The sequence below is a fragment of the Ictidomys tridecemlineatus genome, chromosome 5, assembly GCF_052094955.1.
Source record: "Ictidomys tridecemlineatus isolate mIctTri1 chromosome 5, mIctTri1.hap1, whole genome shotgun sequence".
NCBI classification, from domain to species: domain Eukaryota; kingdom Metazoa; phylum Chordata; class Mammalia; order Rodentia; family Sciuridae; genus Ictidomys; species Ictidomys tridecemlineatus.
In genome coordinates, this window is record NC_135481.1 from 95,364,630 (window position 1) to 95,384,139 (window position 19,510).

Genomic DNA, 19,510 nt, shown 5'->3' on the forward strand with positions numbered 1-19,510 from the left:
CCTTCCCAGGTGACTCTGGAGTCCTCATTGTCCCCTGGACATGGCTCATGCTTTGTCCGTATCTAGATTTCCCTCTCTGACTCCCAAGCTGTACACATCTTATCCCCACCCTAGGGTCCTGCTCAATTCATACCTCCTCCAAGAAGCCTTCCTCAACTACCCACTCACGTCCAAGTTTAAAGGGATTCCTTATTCTTCTAAACTCCTATAGCAAATAACGCTGCTTCCAAAGGGCAGAAAACTAATTTTATGCATTTTTCTATTTCCCATGATGATTGCCTCGTATATAGAAAATACTTTAAATATTTGATATTTTTAACTGAAGTCCTCCAGTCTCTACTCTTTCCATCTGAAAAGCAGACGACAGCTATACTTGGTGGTAAGCTTCGTGAAAACACAAAACCTCTTCAGGGTTTCATTATGCGGATGTAGGAAAAAAGCAAGCAGTACCCTTCTTCAACTTCCAAAAGCCTTCTCCCAGGCTGGAGGCTGGAACGCAGGTGAGATCAGGGGAGAGGGTGTTTGTTGAGGCCAGGAGACCAGTTAGAAGGTTGCTCTAGCCACTGAAGTGAGAGAGGATGGTGGGTTGAAGTAAGACTGCGGCATGGAAGAAAGAAGTGGGTTTTGTTCCATTTAAAAGTCATTAATTAGATGTGGAGAGTGACAGTGAAGAAATCAAGAATGTCTTCGAGGTTGAGACTTAGTCAGCAAGCCAAATGACAGAGTACCCACTGAGATGGGCTGGAGAGTGAGCCCATAGGAAGCAGAGGGGAATGTCAGCTACCAATCTCCTGATCACCTCGTAGGGATGAACCCGGAGGCAGCTGGAGGCCTGTAGAGAAGTCTGGACCTGAGATATGGATTTGGAAGTCATTGATACAGGACAAAGGTGGCAAATGAAGGTCCTAGAGTGGACAGCAGATGTCATTGAATTGATGCTCGTAGAAGGGTATCCATGAACCCTTTGAAATGATATGCAAAATTTTGTTTATAGGTAGAAACGTACTTTTTTTCCTCCTAAGGAAAGAGTACACCTATAGCTTTCATTGAATTATCTGAAATTAATTAACCCACAGAGGTTGCTGAGAAGGACAAGTTGGGGAACACCAATTTAAGAGACAAGAGAACAAAGAAACTAAGAAGCACAGTCCAAGAAGTAGGATGAAAACCAGGGCATGATGGTTTACTCCCCAAACGTTGTAGCATGATATCAGAGCTGAAGAAAGCTGTATATGGTGATATGCTTAAGGGGTAACAGGAGAGAAGTTAGGATGGAGACAAAAAAAAATTAGCAAGGGACTTGGCAGAAACGATATTAGTAATGTCCTAAAGACATCAATAATCCCTACTCTAGGGATCATATGAGAACTATAAGAAGATAGAATACCCTGGATTGGATTGGACTTTCCCAGAGTAAAATCAGGTCTCGGGCAGTTGAAATGCATTTTTCACAGGTTGATCACTGACTAGCACCATTTTCTCTTCTTTTCCGTTTTTTTTTTTTTCAGGTTAATTCCTCCATCAAAACCACCAAGAACCTCCAGATCATGCTAACTTCATGAAAAACATAATTTAAGGACATCTTACTACCATGTGTCTAAGAACCAGGGTCCACCTATGGCTACATTTTCAGTAGAATGGGAATCTTATTCTGAGATATGTAGGGAAATTCCTACATGTTAGGAGGCCCTAATGCCCAAGCAACCTCCTGACTCCACACTCCTTCCCCGAACCCTTTCCTAAGACTCTGCCAAGTCAACATCAACAACAACAGAAAAGCACATTAACAGTTTGTAAAGCAAAGACCACAATCAACCTAAATGTCTGTCAATAAAGGACTGGTTGAATAAACTGATGAAGAACCATGCAGCTATAAGAATGAGGAATACATCTCTATATATTGCTCTGAACTTATTTCCAAGATATTCAGTGGAAAAAAAGTAGGGTGAAAAAAAACATATCTTCTTATGGATTCATATGCATGCATATATGCTTACACTTAAACAAAATGAAAAGATAAGCCATACTTTTTTAAAAAAATGATCACCCATAAGCAGAGTGAGGAAAAAGCATAGAATAGATAAGGATACAAGCTAGATTTTCATGAGTATATTATTTCTTCATAGATTTGATTTTAGAGCCAGTAAATATTTTACATAGTCATTAAGCAAAATTTAAATTATAATATGTCCCTATAAAACAAACAAAACACAACAAAAAAATACCAAAATGAATATAATTACAGATCCAGCTGGTGGTATAACCACACAAAAACTATTCCAAGTGACTTTAAAACAAGTAATTTGAGTGTACTTCCTTAGTAGAATATTTGTTAAAGACAAAAATAAATGCAAATATGCACTTTTTCCAGCAATTATATATCTTACATATATATATATATATATATATATATATACATATATGTGTGTGTGGATTTTTTTTTTGGTGGGAGAGGTATTGGGGATTGAACTCAGGGTCACCACTTGATCACTGAGTCACATCCTCAGCTCTATTTTGTATTTTATTTAGCAACAGGGTCTCACTGAGTTGCTTAGCACCTCACTTTTGCTGAGGCTAGCTTCAAACTCACAATCCTCCTATTTCAGCCTCCTGAGCCACTGGGATTATAGGCATGTGCCACAGCACCCAGCAGCAATTATACTGTGATGATATTCTAGAACTTTTGCATGTGTATCAAATGAGTAATAATGTTGGTATCATTGAGAAGCAAGATTTTTGATATGGTTGAAGAAAAATACAAATGTAAAATCAATGAGGTTAAATGAAATCTCCACAATTGGTGCTAGATATGAACTGGAAGTTAACATAAATTCATGATGTATTTCATCTTTAAAACACACAAAAAAATATTTTCTAGCTCCATCCATTGAGATTGTCCCTAGGCAATAATAAACAGTAAAAATTATCACCTCCAAAAACCATATTATGTTCTCTATAGACCATTGCCCACTGAAAGGACCAGGAGTCTTTGGAGAACTAGCTGATTTCAGGTCTGATGGGATGAAATGTGCCAATATCTTTACATATTCGAAAGCAAGCAAGCTCCCAGTGGCTTGGGAGGCTGAGACAGGAGGATCATGAGTTCAAAGCCAGCCTCAGCAAAGGCGAGGCCCTAAGCAACTCAGTGAGACCCTGTGTCTAAATCAAATACAAAATAGGGATGGGATGTGGCTCAGTGAATTCAATCCCTTATACTCCCCACTGCTCTCCTCCAAAAAAAAAGAAAGCAAAGAAGCTATCAAATGTTATTAGGATCATGTCCAAAGGACTTAGTTGCCAGCCTGAATATGTTTATACTGATCAAAGATAAAACAATTTTAACTATAATGGATTGAAGCAAATAAAATATATTTAAATCCTTGAGTTCATAAAGATAGCATTCTTAAACACTTAGTCTCCTTTGGGAGGTGTTAGAAAAATATCACAATTTTTCAATTTAGTTATTTTGAATTCTAAACTAAGGGAAAAAATTGCAAAAAAAAAAAATGGTAAAGATTCTGTAAACACTTTACTCAGCTTCCCCTAATGTTATCATCTTACATCACCACGGTAGAACCAGGCAACAGGAATTACTATTGGTATGATATAGTCTATTATTTTAATTTCACCACTTTTCTCACTTATATTGTGTCCTTTGTCCTGGGATCCAACCTAGGATCCTACACTGCATTTATTTGTGTTTTCCTCTTGTCCTTCAGTCTGTGATGTTCCTTCAGTTTCTGTATCTTTCGTGACATTGGCACTTTGAAGAGTGCAGGTCAGGGACTGTAGATGTCATTCAGTTTGAACTGGATCTTTTCTCATAAGATTAAAATATGCATGCATTTTTTTTTGACAAAAACACCATTGCATTTATGCTGTGCCTTTCTCAGTCCATCAGGTCAGGGGGTGGTCCACGCTGGTATGTCTTGCTACTTGGAATGTTAACAGTGATCATAAGGCAGTCATTGCCACTTTTTCCATGTAAATCCACTATTGTCCCCCCTCATAATATATTAATAAGTAATCTTGTTGGAGAGAGAGTTTGAGATGATGCACATATCCCATTTCCCATTTTCTGCCCACTAATTTTATATCAATTAATGGTTATGGCTTGCAATAACGACAAATGTGATGTCTCCCTAATGATGATTTTCCTGTTCCTTCTACATTTATTCATTGGAATTCTGCACTAAGGAAGCGCTTACCTTCTCTCCACTCATTTATTTATTCAACTTTTAAAAACATAAGTGTGGATGTTTATTTTATTCATTTAGTTTCTCACATTTCCCTATATTTGACCACTGGGATTTCCTTCAGGTTGACTCCTGTGTCCTGTAGACATATCCTATTGGTTTCTGAGTGCTTCCTTCCTTTCTGACACCACAAGATGCTTCAGGCTCATCCTGTGTCCTTTTCCCCAGTCCTGGCATCAGCCATTTCTCCAAGGATGTCTGGTTCCTTTTACTAAGAATGGGACGAAGATTCCCACTGAACAAGGAAGAGAAGTGGGAGGGAATGGGAGGGAGAAGGGGAATTGCACGGAAGATGGAAGGAAACCCTCATTGTTATACAAAATACATATATGATGGTGCGAGGGGGAAAGGAAAAGAGAGAGAGAGAGAGATAAGTGTCACAGTAGAATGGGTAGAGAGAGGTGATGGGAGGGGAGGGGGATAGGGAGGGCAGCAGAATACAACTGACACTAGGATTGCTGTACGTATGCACATGGATGCATAATCAATGTGATCCTGCAATCTGTACACGTGGAAAAATGAGAATTCATACCCTATTTGAATCAAATGTATGATATGTCAAGATCATTGTATTGTCTTGAGCAACTAATTAAAAAAAAAAAAAGAATGGGACTGAGAACCAACATCTGGGTGCTATGCATTCTCATTGCTTCTGAGCGGTCATTGCTTCTAGCTTCTGGCCATGAATTGAATTTGGACAGTGCTCCCAAAGGTCTAGATGTTAAAGGCTTGGTCCCAGGGTGGTGACATTGGGAGATGCCGTTGACCTTTACAATGTGGAACCAGGTGGGCGGTTCTTAGGTCATTGGAGTCATGCCTTCAAAAGTTGGTGTAGGTCCCTGTTATTTTCTGAGCTCTCTAATTTCTGGTTCATGATGTGAGTGGTTTTCTCCAAAATGTGCTCCCTGTCCAGAACCTTATTAGAGGCCCAAAGAAATGGGGGCCACCTGGTCTGAGACTGGAATCTCCAGAACAATGAACTAAAGAAATCTTTGCTCTTTACAAGTTCATTGCCTCAGGTATTTTTTTATAGTAACATGAAGCTAGTACAGTCCTCCTTTCCAACAGTTCTAGGAAATAAACACAGGCATGTATATATATTATTATATTTAAAAACATGAGTTGATATTGATACTTCCTATTCCAATCCAATGCCACAGGGTTCAATATAGCCTTCCTCCTTTGTTATTCTTTCTCTGACATTTAGAAATCTGATGCTCACTGGCCACAATATTGTTACTAGTTCAAGCCTAGCCATGAACATAGAGTAGTTTTATGATTACTATTTCATATACCAATGAAAACAAATCTTCTAACTAGAGTACCATATTTGTGTGCAGCTATTTTGTTTTTAGCCTTATAATACAGAGTCACAATACTATTTTTAGAAATTACTTAATGTAGTTCTTTTCCCCACACTTTAGTATGGCTGTGTTATATATTTATATTATAGTTGGATTTGTTTGTTACTGTTTTTATTACATTTTCATCTTTTCCACATCCTGGTTGACTAAGTATTTATCTTTTGGGGAGATATATGAAAACCTTATCTCGATTCTAAGAGTCAGAGCTATACAAAAATATATTCACAAAGAAATGTTGATTCTCCCTTACCCCTACTATCTTATTCCCATCTTACCATTTTTTCTCTGCCGGATTCCCCTATATTCTTCCTGTATTTCTTTTACACAAATGCATAGATGTATATTTTCTTACATCTACTTTTTTTCTTATAATAAAGGCAGACATGATAGATATTGGATTTTACTTTGATTTTTTTTTCACTTAATAATATATCCTGAAAGTCATTCCATACCAATTCATAGACACCCTTCTTCTTCTTTTTTACAACTGTATAGTGCTTCATATGCTTGGTCCATGGTTTATTCAACCATTCTTCTGTGCATGGACATTGAGGCTGTTTCCAAAAATTTGTAATTATAAACAATGCTACCATAAATCACCTTTTGCATATGTTTTTCCATACTGTTGGGGATAGATTCCTGTAAGTGGAACTGCTGAGTCAAAAGTGGAGACCCAGTGGTTTTGTTAAGCATTACCAAATTTCCCTCCAGAAGGGTTATCCCACTTTGTATTCCCTTCAACAGTAAATGAAGGTACCTGTTTGCCATACTTTCAAGAGAATATAGGGTCATACTTTTTAAAACTTTTTTGCCCACTAGATGAGTAAGAAGTTGTATCTCAGTTTTTTTTTTTTTAATTTGAGTTTCTTTGAGTGCATTTATTTCCCATGTTTCAGGTCCATTTTAATATAGTTGATGAATAGTTCTTCACATTTTTTTTTCTCATTTTCTATCAGGTCCCTAGTCTTTTGTTCCTCATTTTTAAGAGTTCTTTACCTACTAGAGACATTTGCCCTTTATCCTTGGTACAAAAACCACAAATACTTCCTCTTAGTTTATCAGTTGCCTTTTGACTAGATCATATTTTTTACTTTGCAAATAATCCTATGGAACTGAATTGATCAATATTTTATTTCATTGCTCCTAGATTTTAAGTCACAGCTAGAAAACCTTTCCCTATATTTAGAATAAAGAGGAATCACTCATGTTTTCTTCTACTATGGTATGGTTTTCCTTTCTACATTTAGATTCCCAATCTATTTGGAGACTGTTCTTATGTCTGGTGCGAGGTATGAACCTAATTTTGTCTTTTCCCAAATGGCTACCCCATTGTCCCAGCACCATTCATTAAAAAGTCTATCTTTGACGTGGGAATTTTAGATGCAACCTTTATCCTATAGTACATTTCCATACGTAGGTGGGTCTATTGATGTGCTTTCTATTCTATTCCAGCTGGTCTATTTGCCTACTCATGCATCCGTATCATACTATTTCCAGCTAGAGACTTTCTCATGGGTTTCCATGTCTGGTAGAACCAGCTTCCATTATAGGTTGTTTAACCAACATTTTTCTTGTGTATTTCTATGTTTGTTTTTCCATATGAATTTAAGTGTCAACTTATCTAACTCCATAAAAAAAAATGCTTGTTGGCCCTGAACTAAATTAAAATCATAAATTAGCTTAGGAGTAATTGCCATCTTAAGAATGCTGTCATTCTACCCAAGATCACAGTATATGTTGACATTTGTTTTTTGTGTCTTTTCAAAAGTTAAATCTTCTCCTCATATAGGTTTTACATATTTGTTGTTAAATACATTCCTCTGTATTTATTATTGTTGCTGTTATAACTGGAATTATGTTTTCTAACTGGTTATTTTTTTGTATATATGAAGATTCCTAGGTATATTCCTTTATATCCTGTTAATTTTTTGTGCTTGAGTTATCTTTATCATCGATTCTCTAACGTTTTCCAGATAAAGTATCACGTCATTTGAAAGTAGAGTTTTACTAAAGGTTGAGTATCCCTTATTTGAAATACGCAGCACCAGAAGTGTTTTAGATTTGAGACTTTTTTCAGATTTGAGACTTTTTTCAGATTTTGGAATATTTTATGTACCTAATGAGCTACCTTGGGAATGGGACCCAAGTCTGAGGGGAAAATTCATCTACATTTCGTATGTTTCAGCTTATACACGATAAGCTGATGGTAATTTCATGTAATATTTTTTGAGAATTTTATGCGTGAAACAAAGTTTTGTGGTATAGAATTTTCCACTTTGTGTCACGTCGGTACTAAAAGTTTTCATAATTTGGAGAATTTTAAATTTTTAAATTAGCAAGGCTCAACTTGTATTTTGTTATCCATTCTTATGTCTCTAATTGACTTCTCCTACCTAGTTATTCTAGCTAAGCCTTTAGAATAATTTGGAAGTTAGTAGAATAATGAGCATCCTCACCTGGTTCCTAATCGTAGTGGAAATGCCCCTAGTGCTTTCCCCACTAAATAAGATACTGGCTTTAGTTCTAAGTTTAAATATTTTATCATGTTAAGAAGGTATCCCATAATTTCTATTTTCTGGAGTGTTTCATGAATTGTTATTTTAACCACCATATTATTTTGAAAACTGGTAAAGGTAAAGAAGCAAGCATTTATCCTGCCTTTTCTATATACTCTATACCTACACGCTTGGGTTAGTTTCTCTTTGTAGAACTACTCCAGCTCATTTACAAAGAAGAAATTCTCAAACACAAATTTCACTATTTGCAACCCCTCATGAAATGCTCAATCCGACTGAAGGTCATCAATAGAGTCACCTCACAAAAAGAAAAGCTATTTTACATACCTCCTGATAAAAGCACACATCATCATCATCTACAAAGCAGTCTTGTCAGAAAAGAGAGAGACGGGGAGACAGACACAGAGATGGATGGTGAGGGGAGAGAGGGACAAAGACAAAAAGACAGACCATGAATTAATCCTCTAGCTCTAACTACCAATTTACAAGAAATACCAGAGACGGGGGAGAAATGTCAAACTCCACAAGGAGGCATTCGGTAAAATACAGTTACGGGAACTCTGTGGAACAAATGGTATAATTTCTTCAACAATGGATTGAAGGTGGGCAAGAGAGAGCAAGGTAGAGGGTGATATGGTTTGGATATGAGTGCCCCCCCCCCAAAGCTCCTGTGTTGATACAGGAATGTTCAAAGGTGAGGTGATTGGACTGTGAGGACTGTGACCTAATCAGCCCCTTCTAGGTCCAATAGACTGACTGGATGGAACGGTCAGCAGGCCGGGGAGCACGGCTGCAGGAGGTAGGTCACTGGGGGCACGCCCTGGAGGGGTGCATCTTCTCCAGAGCCCTTCCCATCCCTGCCACTCTACTCTCTGCTTCCTGGTTGCCAGGAATAGAGCAGTGCTCCTCTAGCATGCCCTTCCACCATGATGCCCGCCTCACCTTGTACCCAGAGCAATGGAGTTGGCCCACCATGGACTAGCCCTCTGAAACTATGAGCGAAAATAAATGATCTGTCCTCTAAGTTGTTCTTCTTGGGTATTTTGGTCACAGTGACAAAAATATGACTAACAGAGGGGAAAAGTATACATTATTTAAAGAAAAAAAAAATATATATATATATAGTATAGGAGATTTAACCCACAGATGCTTTACCACTGAACTGCATACATCTGTAGCCCTTTTTTATTTTTTAAGACAAGGTCTCACTATTTTTTAAAGGAACCTCAAATATATACCAACTAATTACAATGCATGGGGCCTTACTTGGATTCCAATTCAAATAAAAATACTTGTAATGCAACTTATTGGATACTTGTTTATATTAAGGAATTATTGTTTTTTTTTAGCTCTGTTAATATTTTGGGGGTTTTTGTTTGTTCGTCTGGTTGGTTGGTTGGTTAAAAAGTAAGTCCTTGTCTTTTTTTAGATACAGGTGACATATGGGCAAGTGAACAGATATTAGAACTATGACTAAGTTCTATGATTAAGAAGGTAGTAGTATTTCTAAAAGATCGGGCATCGACTGACCATTGTTGAAGCTGGTGTTGGGTTACATCAGTTTCAGTATTTTACTTTCGTGTGTTTTAAATTGTTCGTAACAAAAATTTTTTTTGAAATTTCTGTATTATTATATTTACTTTGTAGGCCAAATGAGATCAGACGCTGTGGAATGCAATGGAAACAACCAAGCGCAACCCAGCAACCCACCTATAAGCAATGGTCCCCGCTGTCAGACACTAAGCCCTGGAGGGCTCATGGCCAGGTTGTTCCCAAGGGCAAATGGCCATCCAGGCAGCCACTGCCAGGCACCTACTGCATCTCTTGGCAAAGGCACAAAGAGCACCGACAGTCCCTGTAGCACAAGGGGCCCAAGGGATGTGGAGGCAAACAAGGCCCACTGATGTTTTCCTCAGGAACCCAGGGCTGAGAGTCCGTCTTTCTCTCCTTCCTTCAGAGGACTCCCAGCCACTTGGACCCCCCCCCCACCAACAACAGGGAAAGCCCCAAACTCACGTCATTCTCCGAGGTCCCACAGAGGATGCAGGATTTGCATTCTATGCACTGCCACTTGTAGGTCTTGACAGCCTCAGTCATGTTCAGGGTGAACTGTAGGCAGGTCGGGTGACCTGAAGGAAACCAGAAGCAGCAGCATTAGGGCCAGAGGCTCGGACCTGTCGCCCCCATACACCACTAGCCAAAAACACATCTAGGCCCAGTGTGGAAAAAGACCAGGGTAACCCAGGCTGGGAAACAGGGCCCTCCCCACTCTCCTCACCAACCCTTCCCCATTACATCAGTTGGAGGCCCAAAGGGAGAAATGAACATTAATCCCCTTTCCAGGGATAAATGCCATCCAGCCCCGCTTACTCAAGGAACCATGCACCCCCCCATAAGCCTGCTCAGCTGATGAGAGCAGAAAGTGGTTATTGGAGAGAGCAGAGCACACAGCATACGGCAGCCCCCGGAGACACCAGCTGTATCTCCCAAGGCCCAGCTTCCGTCGTGGCAGAAGGAACACGTAATTGGTTAGGTGGGGCTTCCTGTTCACACTGCCTTGGAATACCGGGGAGGAGGTCAGAAGATCCTATAAAGGCTTCCAGGGATGGTGCTCAAAGGCAGTCAGTGGCATTACACTGTTATCAAGAGTGTCTGTGCTCACAGCCATGGGACTAGCAAAAGACCAAGCCCTGAACAGTCCCAGGGACTACAGAAGGAAATGATGCAGGGGTTGGGGATCACCCTTCTCCAGAGCTTCCAGCTCTGCCAACCCCACTGTATGGTGCATCCGATTGCCTCTTTCATGTGAGAGCATTTGGACCTTAAAGGATACTCTAGACAGGGACAGCAATTAGGGTGAGCTCCACCTAGTGCCCTCCAAGGACAGGATCCCATATGGTAGGTACCTTGGGCCAAGCCATGTCCCAACAGGAGGTGCGTATGTCTTCCTTTCAGACCTTCACGGAGTAGCAATTCTCCTGAACTCTAAACCTATGTGTTCCACCACACACTTGACCTTTCCATTGGAAATCTCACAGACTTCCCAAATTGAACCCACTCAAAACAGAATGACTCTTCTCCTCAATTCTCTCTCTCTGTTCCTTCTATAATCTTCCTCGTCTGAGTAAGTTTCATGGCAATCTGTCCACCTCACAACACACTTTTCACCTAAAAGGGGGTCCCTCCCTCCCTTCCCTCCTTCCTCCCTTCTTCCCTACTCCCTCCCTAACCCCTCTCCTCCTTTCTTCCTGAAGATTTACATTTTTATTTGTGTTTTCTTATCTTAAAAGATCTTTTCACCTATTTGCTTGGAAATAATGATAGCTTTGTAGGAAATTACAAAATATTTCGCAGACCAGAGGTAGACATTTAGGAGTTTTTGCTAAATAAGTGGTAACTGAAACCATAAGAATCAATGAAATCATCTAGGAAAAAGAGAACGGGGAGAAAGGAGAAGAAGAAAGGAGAAGAGAGGAAAAGGTCTAGGACTGAACTTTGGGGAACTCAACTATTCAAATATCAAAGGAAAGAACCGGCAAAGGAAACAGAAGGAGGGCCAGAGGTAAGAGGCAACCTAGGCAAGTATGGGGTGATCATAGCTAAAAGAAGAGACCCCAAGAATGAGGATTTGGCTTACTGTGTTCCTGCTACAGGTTCTTGAGCTTGTCATTGCTCCATTAAGACCCTGAGTGGGGGAGTGTTGGCAGATCAGAGCAAACACACCCAACTAATAATAACATTTTCTAGAAGCACCTGCTTCCTGAGGAAGGAAGATCAGTGATTTCAGAAGGTGGCAGACCTGTGCATCTGGAGCTGGGTCTGTGGGTGGGACGGGCCTGGTGCGTGGGCTTCATGCACCCAGCAACACTCCACAGATGTTTGTTGAGAGCCAACTCTGTGTCCAAGTTCTCGTAGACTGTGCTGTGCTCTGAAGGCATTTTCTGAGATCAATTTGGACAGAATGGTAGCAGGCAGGTTTGGAAACTCCTTGGAAGTCTGTGAAAAATGCCCACAGGCTTTTTGTGTGTGTGTGTGTTCCCATCTTAAGAAGATGGACTCTGGCTGCAGAGCTCCTGCTTCTCAGAACTCAAGACTTACCACTCAAATGTGAGAGGAGAGAAGGGGATGATGGAAAGAGTATGGTAACTTTTCGACCAGGGAAAGGACAGGGCAGTCATGCAAACAGCCATGGGCAGGTGAGAATATTGTGCCCAGAATTAAATCCTCCTGTCAGTGCCACTATACCAGATCAGAAGTCTGTTTCCTCTATCCAGAAAGTGGAAAACTCATTTGCCATATAAAACTGCAAGAATAAGATTTCTTATCTACCATGGAAATGACTTAATAATGCATACTATTGGACAAAAGAAAAAGTTTCTAAGGAGCGTGAAGCTCATTTCTAAGTTTTACTGCTAGGACTCTTTATTTGTGCCCTGAACTAATTCCTGAGACCCTTGGAGGTAAGAAATAACAGATACAGAATTTCCAATCCAAGGTTGGAAGAAAAAAAGGGTACATTGCTATAAAGCAGTTCACTTATAGATTCCTATCTTGATCTCTTTGTAAGTTATTCACCAGTTTCTAATGTACTTACTTGGAAATTTCAATTTTCCAGGTCTTCAGTTTTCTTAAAGCAAGGAATACCTATATTGCTATTTAAATAGTCCAATGTATTGAAAAGGGAGACAACTCTTCCCAGGTCCCTCTGGGTGCAATGATTCAACAGAACATTTAAAAGATTCCAATTACCAAAATGAATTTAGAAAGTGATGCAATGTACATGATTCATCCCAGCCAGATTATTACACACACACACACACACACACAGATATACACACACATACACACTCACACACTCCATTCCTCAGAGCTCCTCCAAAATTGTTCTATCAGGAGAATTCAGTAAATTTCCCACCCACTTGCTTCGTTGATCCAGTAATGCACTTGGTGTAAGGAGGCATTCCTCATCCAGCCTTAATTCCTTCCCAAACTGACTTCAATTCTCCCTAGAGTTGCAACAGGAAATGTCACCTATGGCCACTATAGACAGGAAACCTAACTCCTGGGCTGAGCTTTCAGGTAATAGGGATTTGGCCCCAGGGTACCATTTCAGCAGATGGGAAGAAAAGGGAAACAGTAGGATTTGGGAAACTGCTCAGACAGAAGACAGGCTATGAAGCTGGAATACCAGATGTTTAGGGCACTAGAGTCAACTGAGCTCGATAAAAAGAAGATGGGCTTCTAGGAGCAATGACTGCTGCCTTGCAGTCATTGAAGAACACATGTGCACAGATGTGGAGAATGTTCCAGGGGCAGCAAGTGGGATTTGGGGGATTCTGGGGAGAAGACACAGAAGTAAGTATTCGTGCAAAACCAGAGTTAGTGCTACATTCACAGATGCCTGTATGTCTCTACCCAGCTGCCCACGAATATGGATGTGTTCAACCTTTTGGGGAAGAAAATATTTAAATACACCTTGTTGATTAAGCTCATGTTATGATGGTGACTTAGCAGCTAACACAACACACTAACCAGTCAACCTCACCCCATAGATACTCGATACAGTGAGAGAAACAGTTCATTTCCAATAAAGCCTTGGCAAAAACCAATATACAAACTGCTATGATGTGTCTCTTTCATTATGACCCTTATTAAAAGAGTTTTTTATTTCATTATTGCCAGTATTTAATTTGGAGTAGGCTCAGCCACATCACTGATTAAATTAGAGGTCTAGGGAAAAAAATTATCTTGCTAGGTTTGTGCTGAAAATATAAATAAAATAGCTACAAATAACTGTGGAACTAGCATGGTCTATTATTTATTCATTGTGAAATTATAAACATCTAATTATATTTTATCACCTTATTTATCAATGTTGATCTCTCCAAAAACTAATTTCTCAGGAAAGGAGAACCTAAATATCCATGGTCTCAGGCAAATAAGTACAAAATTCAAATTGTGCTCTAGAAATCATATTATACAAAATACACAGCATCAATTTCAACCTGAAATAACACCAAAACAAAGTTTCCATGTGCATTCATTAGAAAATCATTTGGCAAATTTCTAGCAGTTTTCTATACTCATACACGTGTGAAATTTTTAATATTTACATATTGCATGCAAATATATATGAAGCTTTAGCTAAAGTATTTATGCAAAGTACAGTTAACTGAATCATCATGCTAAAGAGTAATTTGAGGAGAAAAATATATATTGCTAGCTCACTTTGGGAAGACAACTCATTTAATCAGATCTATTTCCATTCATATTTTTTTTTTCTCTCTCTCTCCATTCCTCTCCCAACACCCTCCATTTTAGACCCAGAAAGGACCCTCTGATTCATTACACCATTACACTTAATCTGTAAAGAGGTACCCCAATTCTAAGCAATCAAGAATCCAAACTCTTTACATACATATTCTGACTAGCATGTTAACAGGGCTTCTTGTGTATTATTTCTTCAGTCCTACTTTGTAAACCTTCTGCAATGGTCTGCAGGCTCACCTCTGTCTGCCTAGAAGTTACTTCTTATGCTGCAGACACCCACAGATTCCTAGCCACAATGGCAGTCCACAGCCAGCTGAATGGCTCCCTTTTTTCTTACCATTTTTTTTGTGTACTTCAAAGAGGACAAAGAAGAGAAAGAGAGTGGAAAGGACAGAGACCAAACAAACAAAAACACATTAAAAATAAATGATGGTGTGAGCTGTGGCTGCCTTTTGCTTGGGCAAAACACCTTACCGTGCAGCAAGTTCAATACGTCTTTGAGGTCTGCTTACGCTCCCTCTCAAGCTGCCAAGCTCTTCGACACCCAGGTATCATGTGGCATGCACACCACAGGGGTTGCTGCACCAATCGTTATTATAAATAACCACGCACACAGCACATTATGCAAGAAGAGCGGGGGGGGGGCACTTTTGATGGACTAAACAGCAAAGGGCTCCTGGAGCCATTCTCAAATGGCCCTAGAAATCCCCCATTTTCACTGGTCGAATATGGTCCAAAGTAGAGCCTTCTGGAAATGGATCTACACCCATCTATAAATGTGAGGACATCGTGATTGGTTCTCTTAAAGCGAAATAATGGGATGGGGAAGCCTTGACCTAGATTTATATGACTTCCTTGATTATCCCATACTGAGGCCAAAGCACAACACTAGAAAGTTGTCAAGAGTAACATTAATGACCCCAAAGTTCCTAACTCATCACTGCAGCTGAGGATCAAAGGCAACCGATCCATTCCTTTGACACTATTTGTTGAATAAAACACATGTGGCAGGCACTCTTCTAGGTATTGGGGATATAGCAATAAGAAAAACCAAACCTCTGTCTTCCTAGAACAACTGCCACAATTTGAGATATGTTGTAGCATCTGAGTCCTTTGGACAAGTAATTTCATCTCCCTGGGCACTAGGATAAGAATAACTATGTTATTCATTATTTTAGGATATTATTTATTATAGGATAAGAATATTTTATTTGTGAAGTGTGGCTCTACCAATGCCACCCATAAATGGTATTTTTAGAGATACTACCAATCCCAAATAGCCTATGTACTTGGTGGAATAAACAAGGCTTCTAAAATTTTCCAGATAAAATTCAAAGTGAAAAAAAGAAGACATTAAAATAGCCAATAAGTCCTTCTAGAATTCATGTCAATTATTCCATGTTGACCAGCCCAGTCTGGTCCAATATCAACACCAGAATATGGCCATGGCAGAAAGCAAAAGAAGTCTAAAAATCTAATGCACCTCTCTCATCGGCCACACTACCCATCCCCGTGCCATACACTGGACCCGAACAGATGAGCTTTCATGAATCTTCAGGCAGACAGAGGCTTGGAGTAAGGTTCCTTCCAAGAAGAATATTAGATCTGGGTTGAACTGGTTGTGTTATAGCAAGAAGATAATGCCAGCCAGGGAGTGGAAGAAGAGGGTCATCCATAGGAGCAATTCAGTTGACTCTTCTTTTAAATTCTTAGCTGGATTTGTAGCTTATTGGCTACCATCTGCCAAAGTGATGTTTGCCCCACAGCCATGTTTGAAGGCCACTCTGAAGTCCTGTCCAGAGCTCAACATCCATCTGGGATACAAATCCCTGACATCAGGAGTATTCAGCTATGGGCTCTGGGTTTTCCCCAGGAAAGTAAACAGAAGAGGACACTGTCATGTGTGTGCTTCCTTTTGTCCTGAGTCAGTCCAGCAGGGTTTTGTGGTGTCTGTAACTGATGTGTAGCTGGTAGAAAATGGCAGTCATTTGTTATCACTGGATGGCCTGTGATCCCCCAACTGCCCACCTTCCCTGAATTAGAAGATGAATCCATAGGTGGTTTAAGTTCTTGAGTTGTCTGAGGACCTTTGAGGTAGCATTTCCATTTTTTTCCTTTCAAAGAAATTTCTTAGAGTTGTGCTAAGTCAAAAGAAAATGGATGCTTTCTTGCCTTATTCTAGGTGAGAATGGACAGCAACCCTAGAAATGCCTAGAAGTAGAGTTCACAACACTAAGACAATTTGTGTTATATTTTTAAATCATTTTTTATCTGATTTTGAGATTTCTTCTGACTTTGCAATCTACAGAGTGCCTACTAACTGCCAGGAACTATATTAGATGCTAAGGTTTCAAAGATGAATGAGATTATGCCTCGTGCCTTGAGGAGCTCTAGTTTAGTAGATGTGGTTGGCAACCTGAAGTGTGGCCACCAATAGCCCCACCTCCTGCTTCCCACACCCTGTGTAATTATAAGTATGGGCTGCACTTCATGACCTCTAACTAGCAGAATATGACAGCCAAGATCAGGGGTTTGTAAGCAGAAGTGACAGGATGTCACTTCTGATATTAGGTTAAAAAAAGTCGGGGCTGGAGTTGTGGCTCAGCGGTAGCTCACTTGCCTGGCATGTGTGAGGCCCTGAGTTCGATCCTCAGCACCACATATAAATAAACAAATAAAATTTAAAAATCTATTTTCAACTAAATATATATATATATATATTTAAAATGTCTGTAGCTTTGATTTTGAGCACTCTACCTTGTACTTTGTGTATGTGTTGTATTTTGAGGTGCTAAAAGGATTGAATTCAGGGCCTTGTACATGCTAGGCAAATGATCTACTACTGAGCTATATCCCCAGCCCTCTCTTGTCCTTTCTTACTCATATGGAAAGTGCCCATATGACAATGAATGAAAAGAAGTCTTGGTCCAATAATTGCCAGGAAGAACTAAATCCTGCCAAAAACCACGTAAATAGGCTTGGAATCAAATCCTCTCCCAGTTGAGCCTTCGGGCGTTACCACAGCCCTGGCTGTCTTGACTACAACCTCATGAGACAACTTGAGTCAGAGACATCCAGCGAAGCCCTGCCTAGATTTCCAACCCACAAAAACTGGGATAATGAGTGTTTATTGTTTCAAGCTATTAGGTTTTAGAGTAATTTGCATGCAGCAACCAATAACTATTTGGGGAAAGACAATTTTTTTTTAAATGACTTAACACAATGTGATAAATGACATAATGGAAGAATGAATAAAGTTGATACAGATGGGAATTCACTGAGAGGAGATAGCGTATTAGGGGGGCCTTGAAGGATAAATAGGAGTTTTCTTAGTGAAAAAAAATAAAACAGAGAGAGAGAGAGAAGAGCATGACAGGGAGATGGAAGAGCAAGGAAATGTGATGGTCCACTCAGCCGAAGAGGAGTAGTTCAAGAAGCACAGGGGGAAAGGGGAAGGGCAGGAAATGATGTTTAAAAGGTCAGGGAAAGATTATGAAGAGACTCTAAGGTTAGGCACAGGAATCTGAACTTGACTCTGAACATTGAGGACTCCTTGGAGGCTTTAAAGCAAGGACTGATTTTCTTGTAGTCATGTTTTAGAGAAATGACTCCGGTGGCAAGTAAATAAAGTGGGGGTGGCTGGGGAAAATCACCAGCTGCATTAATGTATTCAACGGATTTTTACTGAGCACATAGGATACATGCTGAGCAATGAATAAGAGAGGCAAAAAATCCTACCATTGTGGAGATTATGTTCTGTTGGGGTCATGAGTGCCAAATAGGCCTGGAAATCGTGAAAATAAAAGTAGAAATGTAACAGGTGGTCAACAGGCATGATGCCCACCTCAACATGGGTGTAAGGAGGAGAGAGGAGTCAAAAATGATGCCAAGATGGGCCACAGAGTAGATGCTAACCTGTTAGCTGAGGTGGAGACTGAAAGCTTACCGTCACACACCTCATGATGACGTTTCCGTCAATGAATGACAGATGGCATGTAGGATGGTGGTCCCATAAATGCTATTTCCTGTAGATGTCATGGCCATCTTAGTTTGTGTAAGTGCACTCTAGGATGTCCACACAATGAAATCAACTAATGATGTATTTCCCAGCATATACCCGTCATTAAGTGACGCGTGAGTATAATAATGGATTCCACCTGGGCACCTTGCATTGGCCGTGCAAATGACTCATTCAGGGGTGATGTCCAGGAATACGGGAGAAAGTATGAGTCCAAGTTCACAGTCAGGAGAGAACAGCAGGGCAGAGATTTTAATTTGGAAATCATCAGGTTTGGATGGCAGAGGAAGACTTGGAACTTGGTGAGATACTCAGTGGGGAGGCCACAGAGCAAAAATTAGAAAGGACTTAGTTGGGAGTAGAGAGACAGGTCACCATTGTAAATGAAGGCATTGAAAGGCATCAAGGGGGAAAACACCCACTGAGAAAGATGAGGACAATGTGGTCAGAAAGGAGAACGTGGAGAAAGAAAATGATGATGTCTAAGGAACAGGACGGGTGGTACCACCACCAAATAAACCATGAAGTAAGAGAAGAGCTGACCTGGACAAGCCACTGGGGGTTACAACTAGAGCCAGTTCCAAGAGGAATGCACTCTCATGCATCTCTGGATGGCTGGATGCTTCCACATTGTCAAGAGAAGAATCCACATGCAGATGGTCTCAGAACACACTTCGCCGGCCACAGGCTTTGTCCTCCACACTCAAGCTTGGAAGTGCCATGTGAAATAGTCATAGGAATGTTATCTGATTACATCATTCATAGCGAGTTCATTTTTTGATGCAGGTTCCATGGCCAGAGCTAGGCCCTGCCAGCATCAGCTTCTGTTCTTCCCCAGGAGATGAATCAAGTCCCACTGGAAGCCATTTCTGTCCTCCAGAGGTCGGATTAAGGTTGCTCAGTCCAAGATGCCTGAGCTCTGCCCACAACAGCTGGGGCAGGTCCTGATAGGGGGGGTTCCTTCCCCAGCTCTAGAGTCTAGGCCAGTGGGAGTCACTCAAATTCTCCAGGAGGGCAGGAGGAGCAGCACTGTGAGCCAGACTGGACGTGAGGTAAGGAGGGAATGATGGCTGGGCAGCAGTGTTG

At 40.4% G+C, this 19,510-nt stretch overlaps 1 protein-coding gene across 4 annotated transcripts in view; it reads right to left on the bottom strand.

The window, feature by feature from the left end:
- The window catches only part of Dpf3 (double PHD fingers 3), a 259,655-nt gene that overhangs the window by 10,807 nt on the left and 229,338 nt on the right, over nt 1-19,510 (bottom strand). For 3 of the 4 annotated variants that reach the window (XM_005321197.4, XM_078050467.1, XM_078050465.1), the window contains exon 9: nt 10,153-10,265. In XM_005321197.4, the coding sequence (XP_005321254.1) occupies nt 10,153-10,265 (113 nt within the window). Of the gene's footprint in view, nt 1-8,463; nt 8,493-10,152; nt 10,266-19,510 lie in introns of all 4 variants that reach the window. The other variant, XM_078050466.1, reaches the window with a different exon arrangement.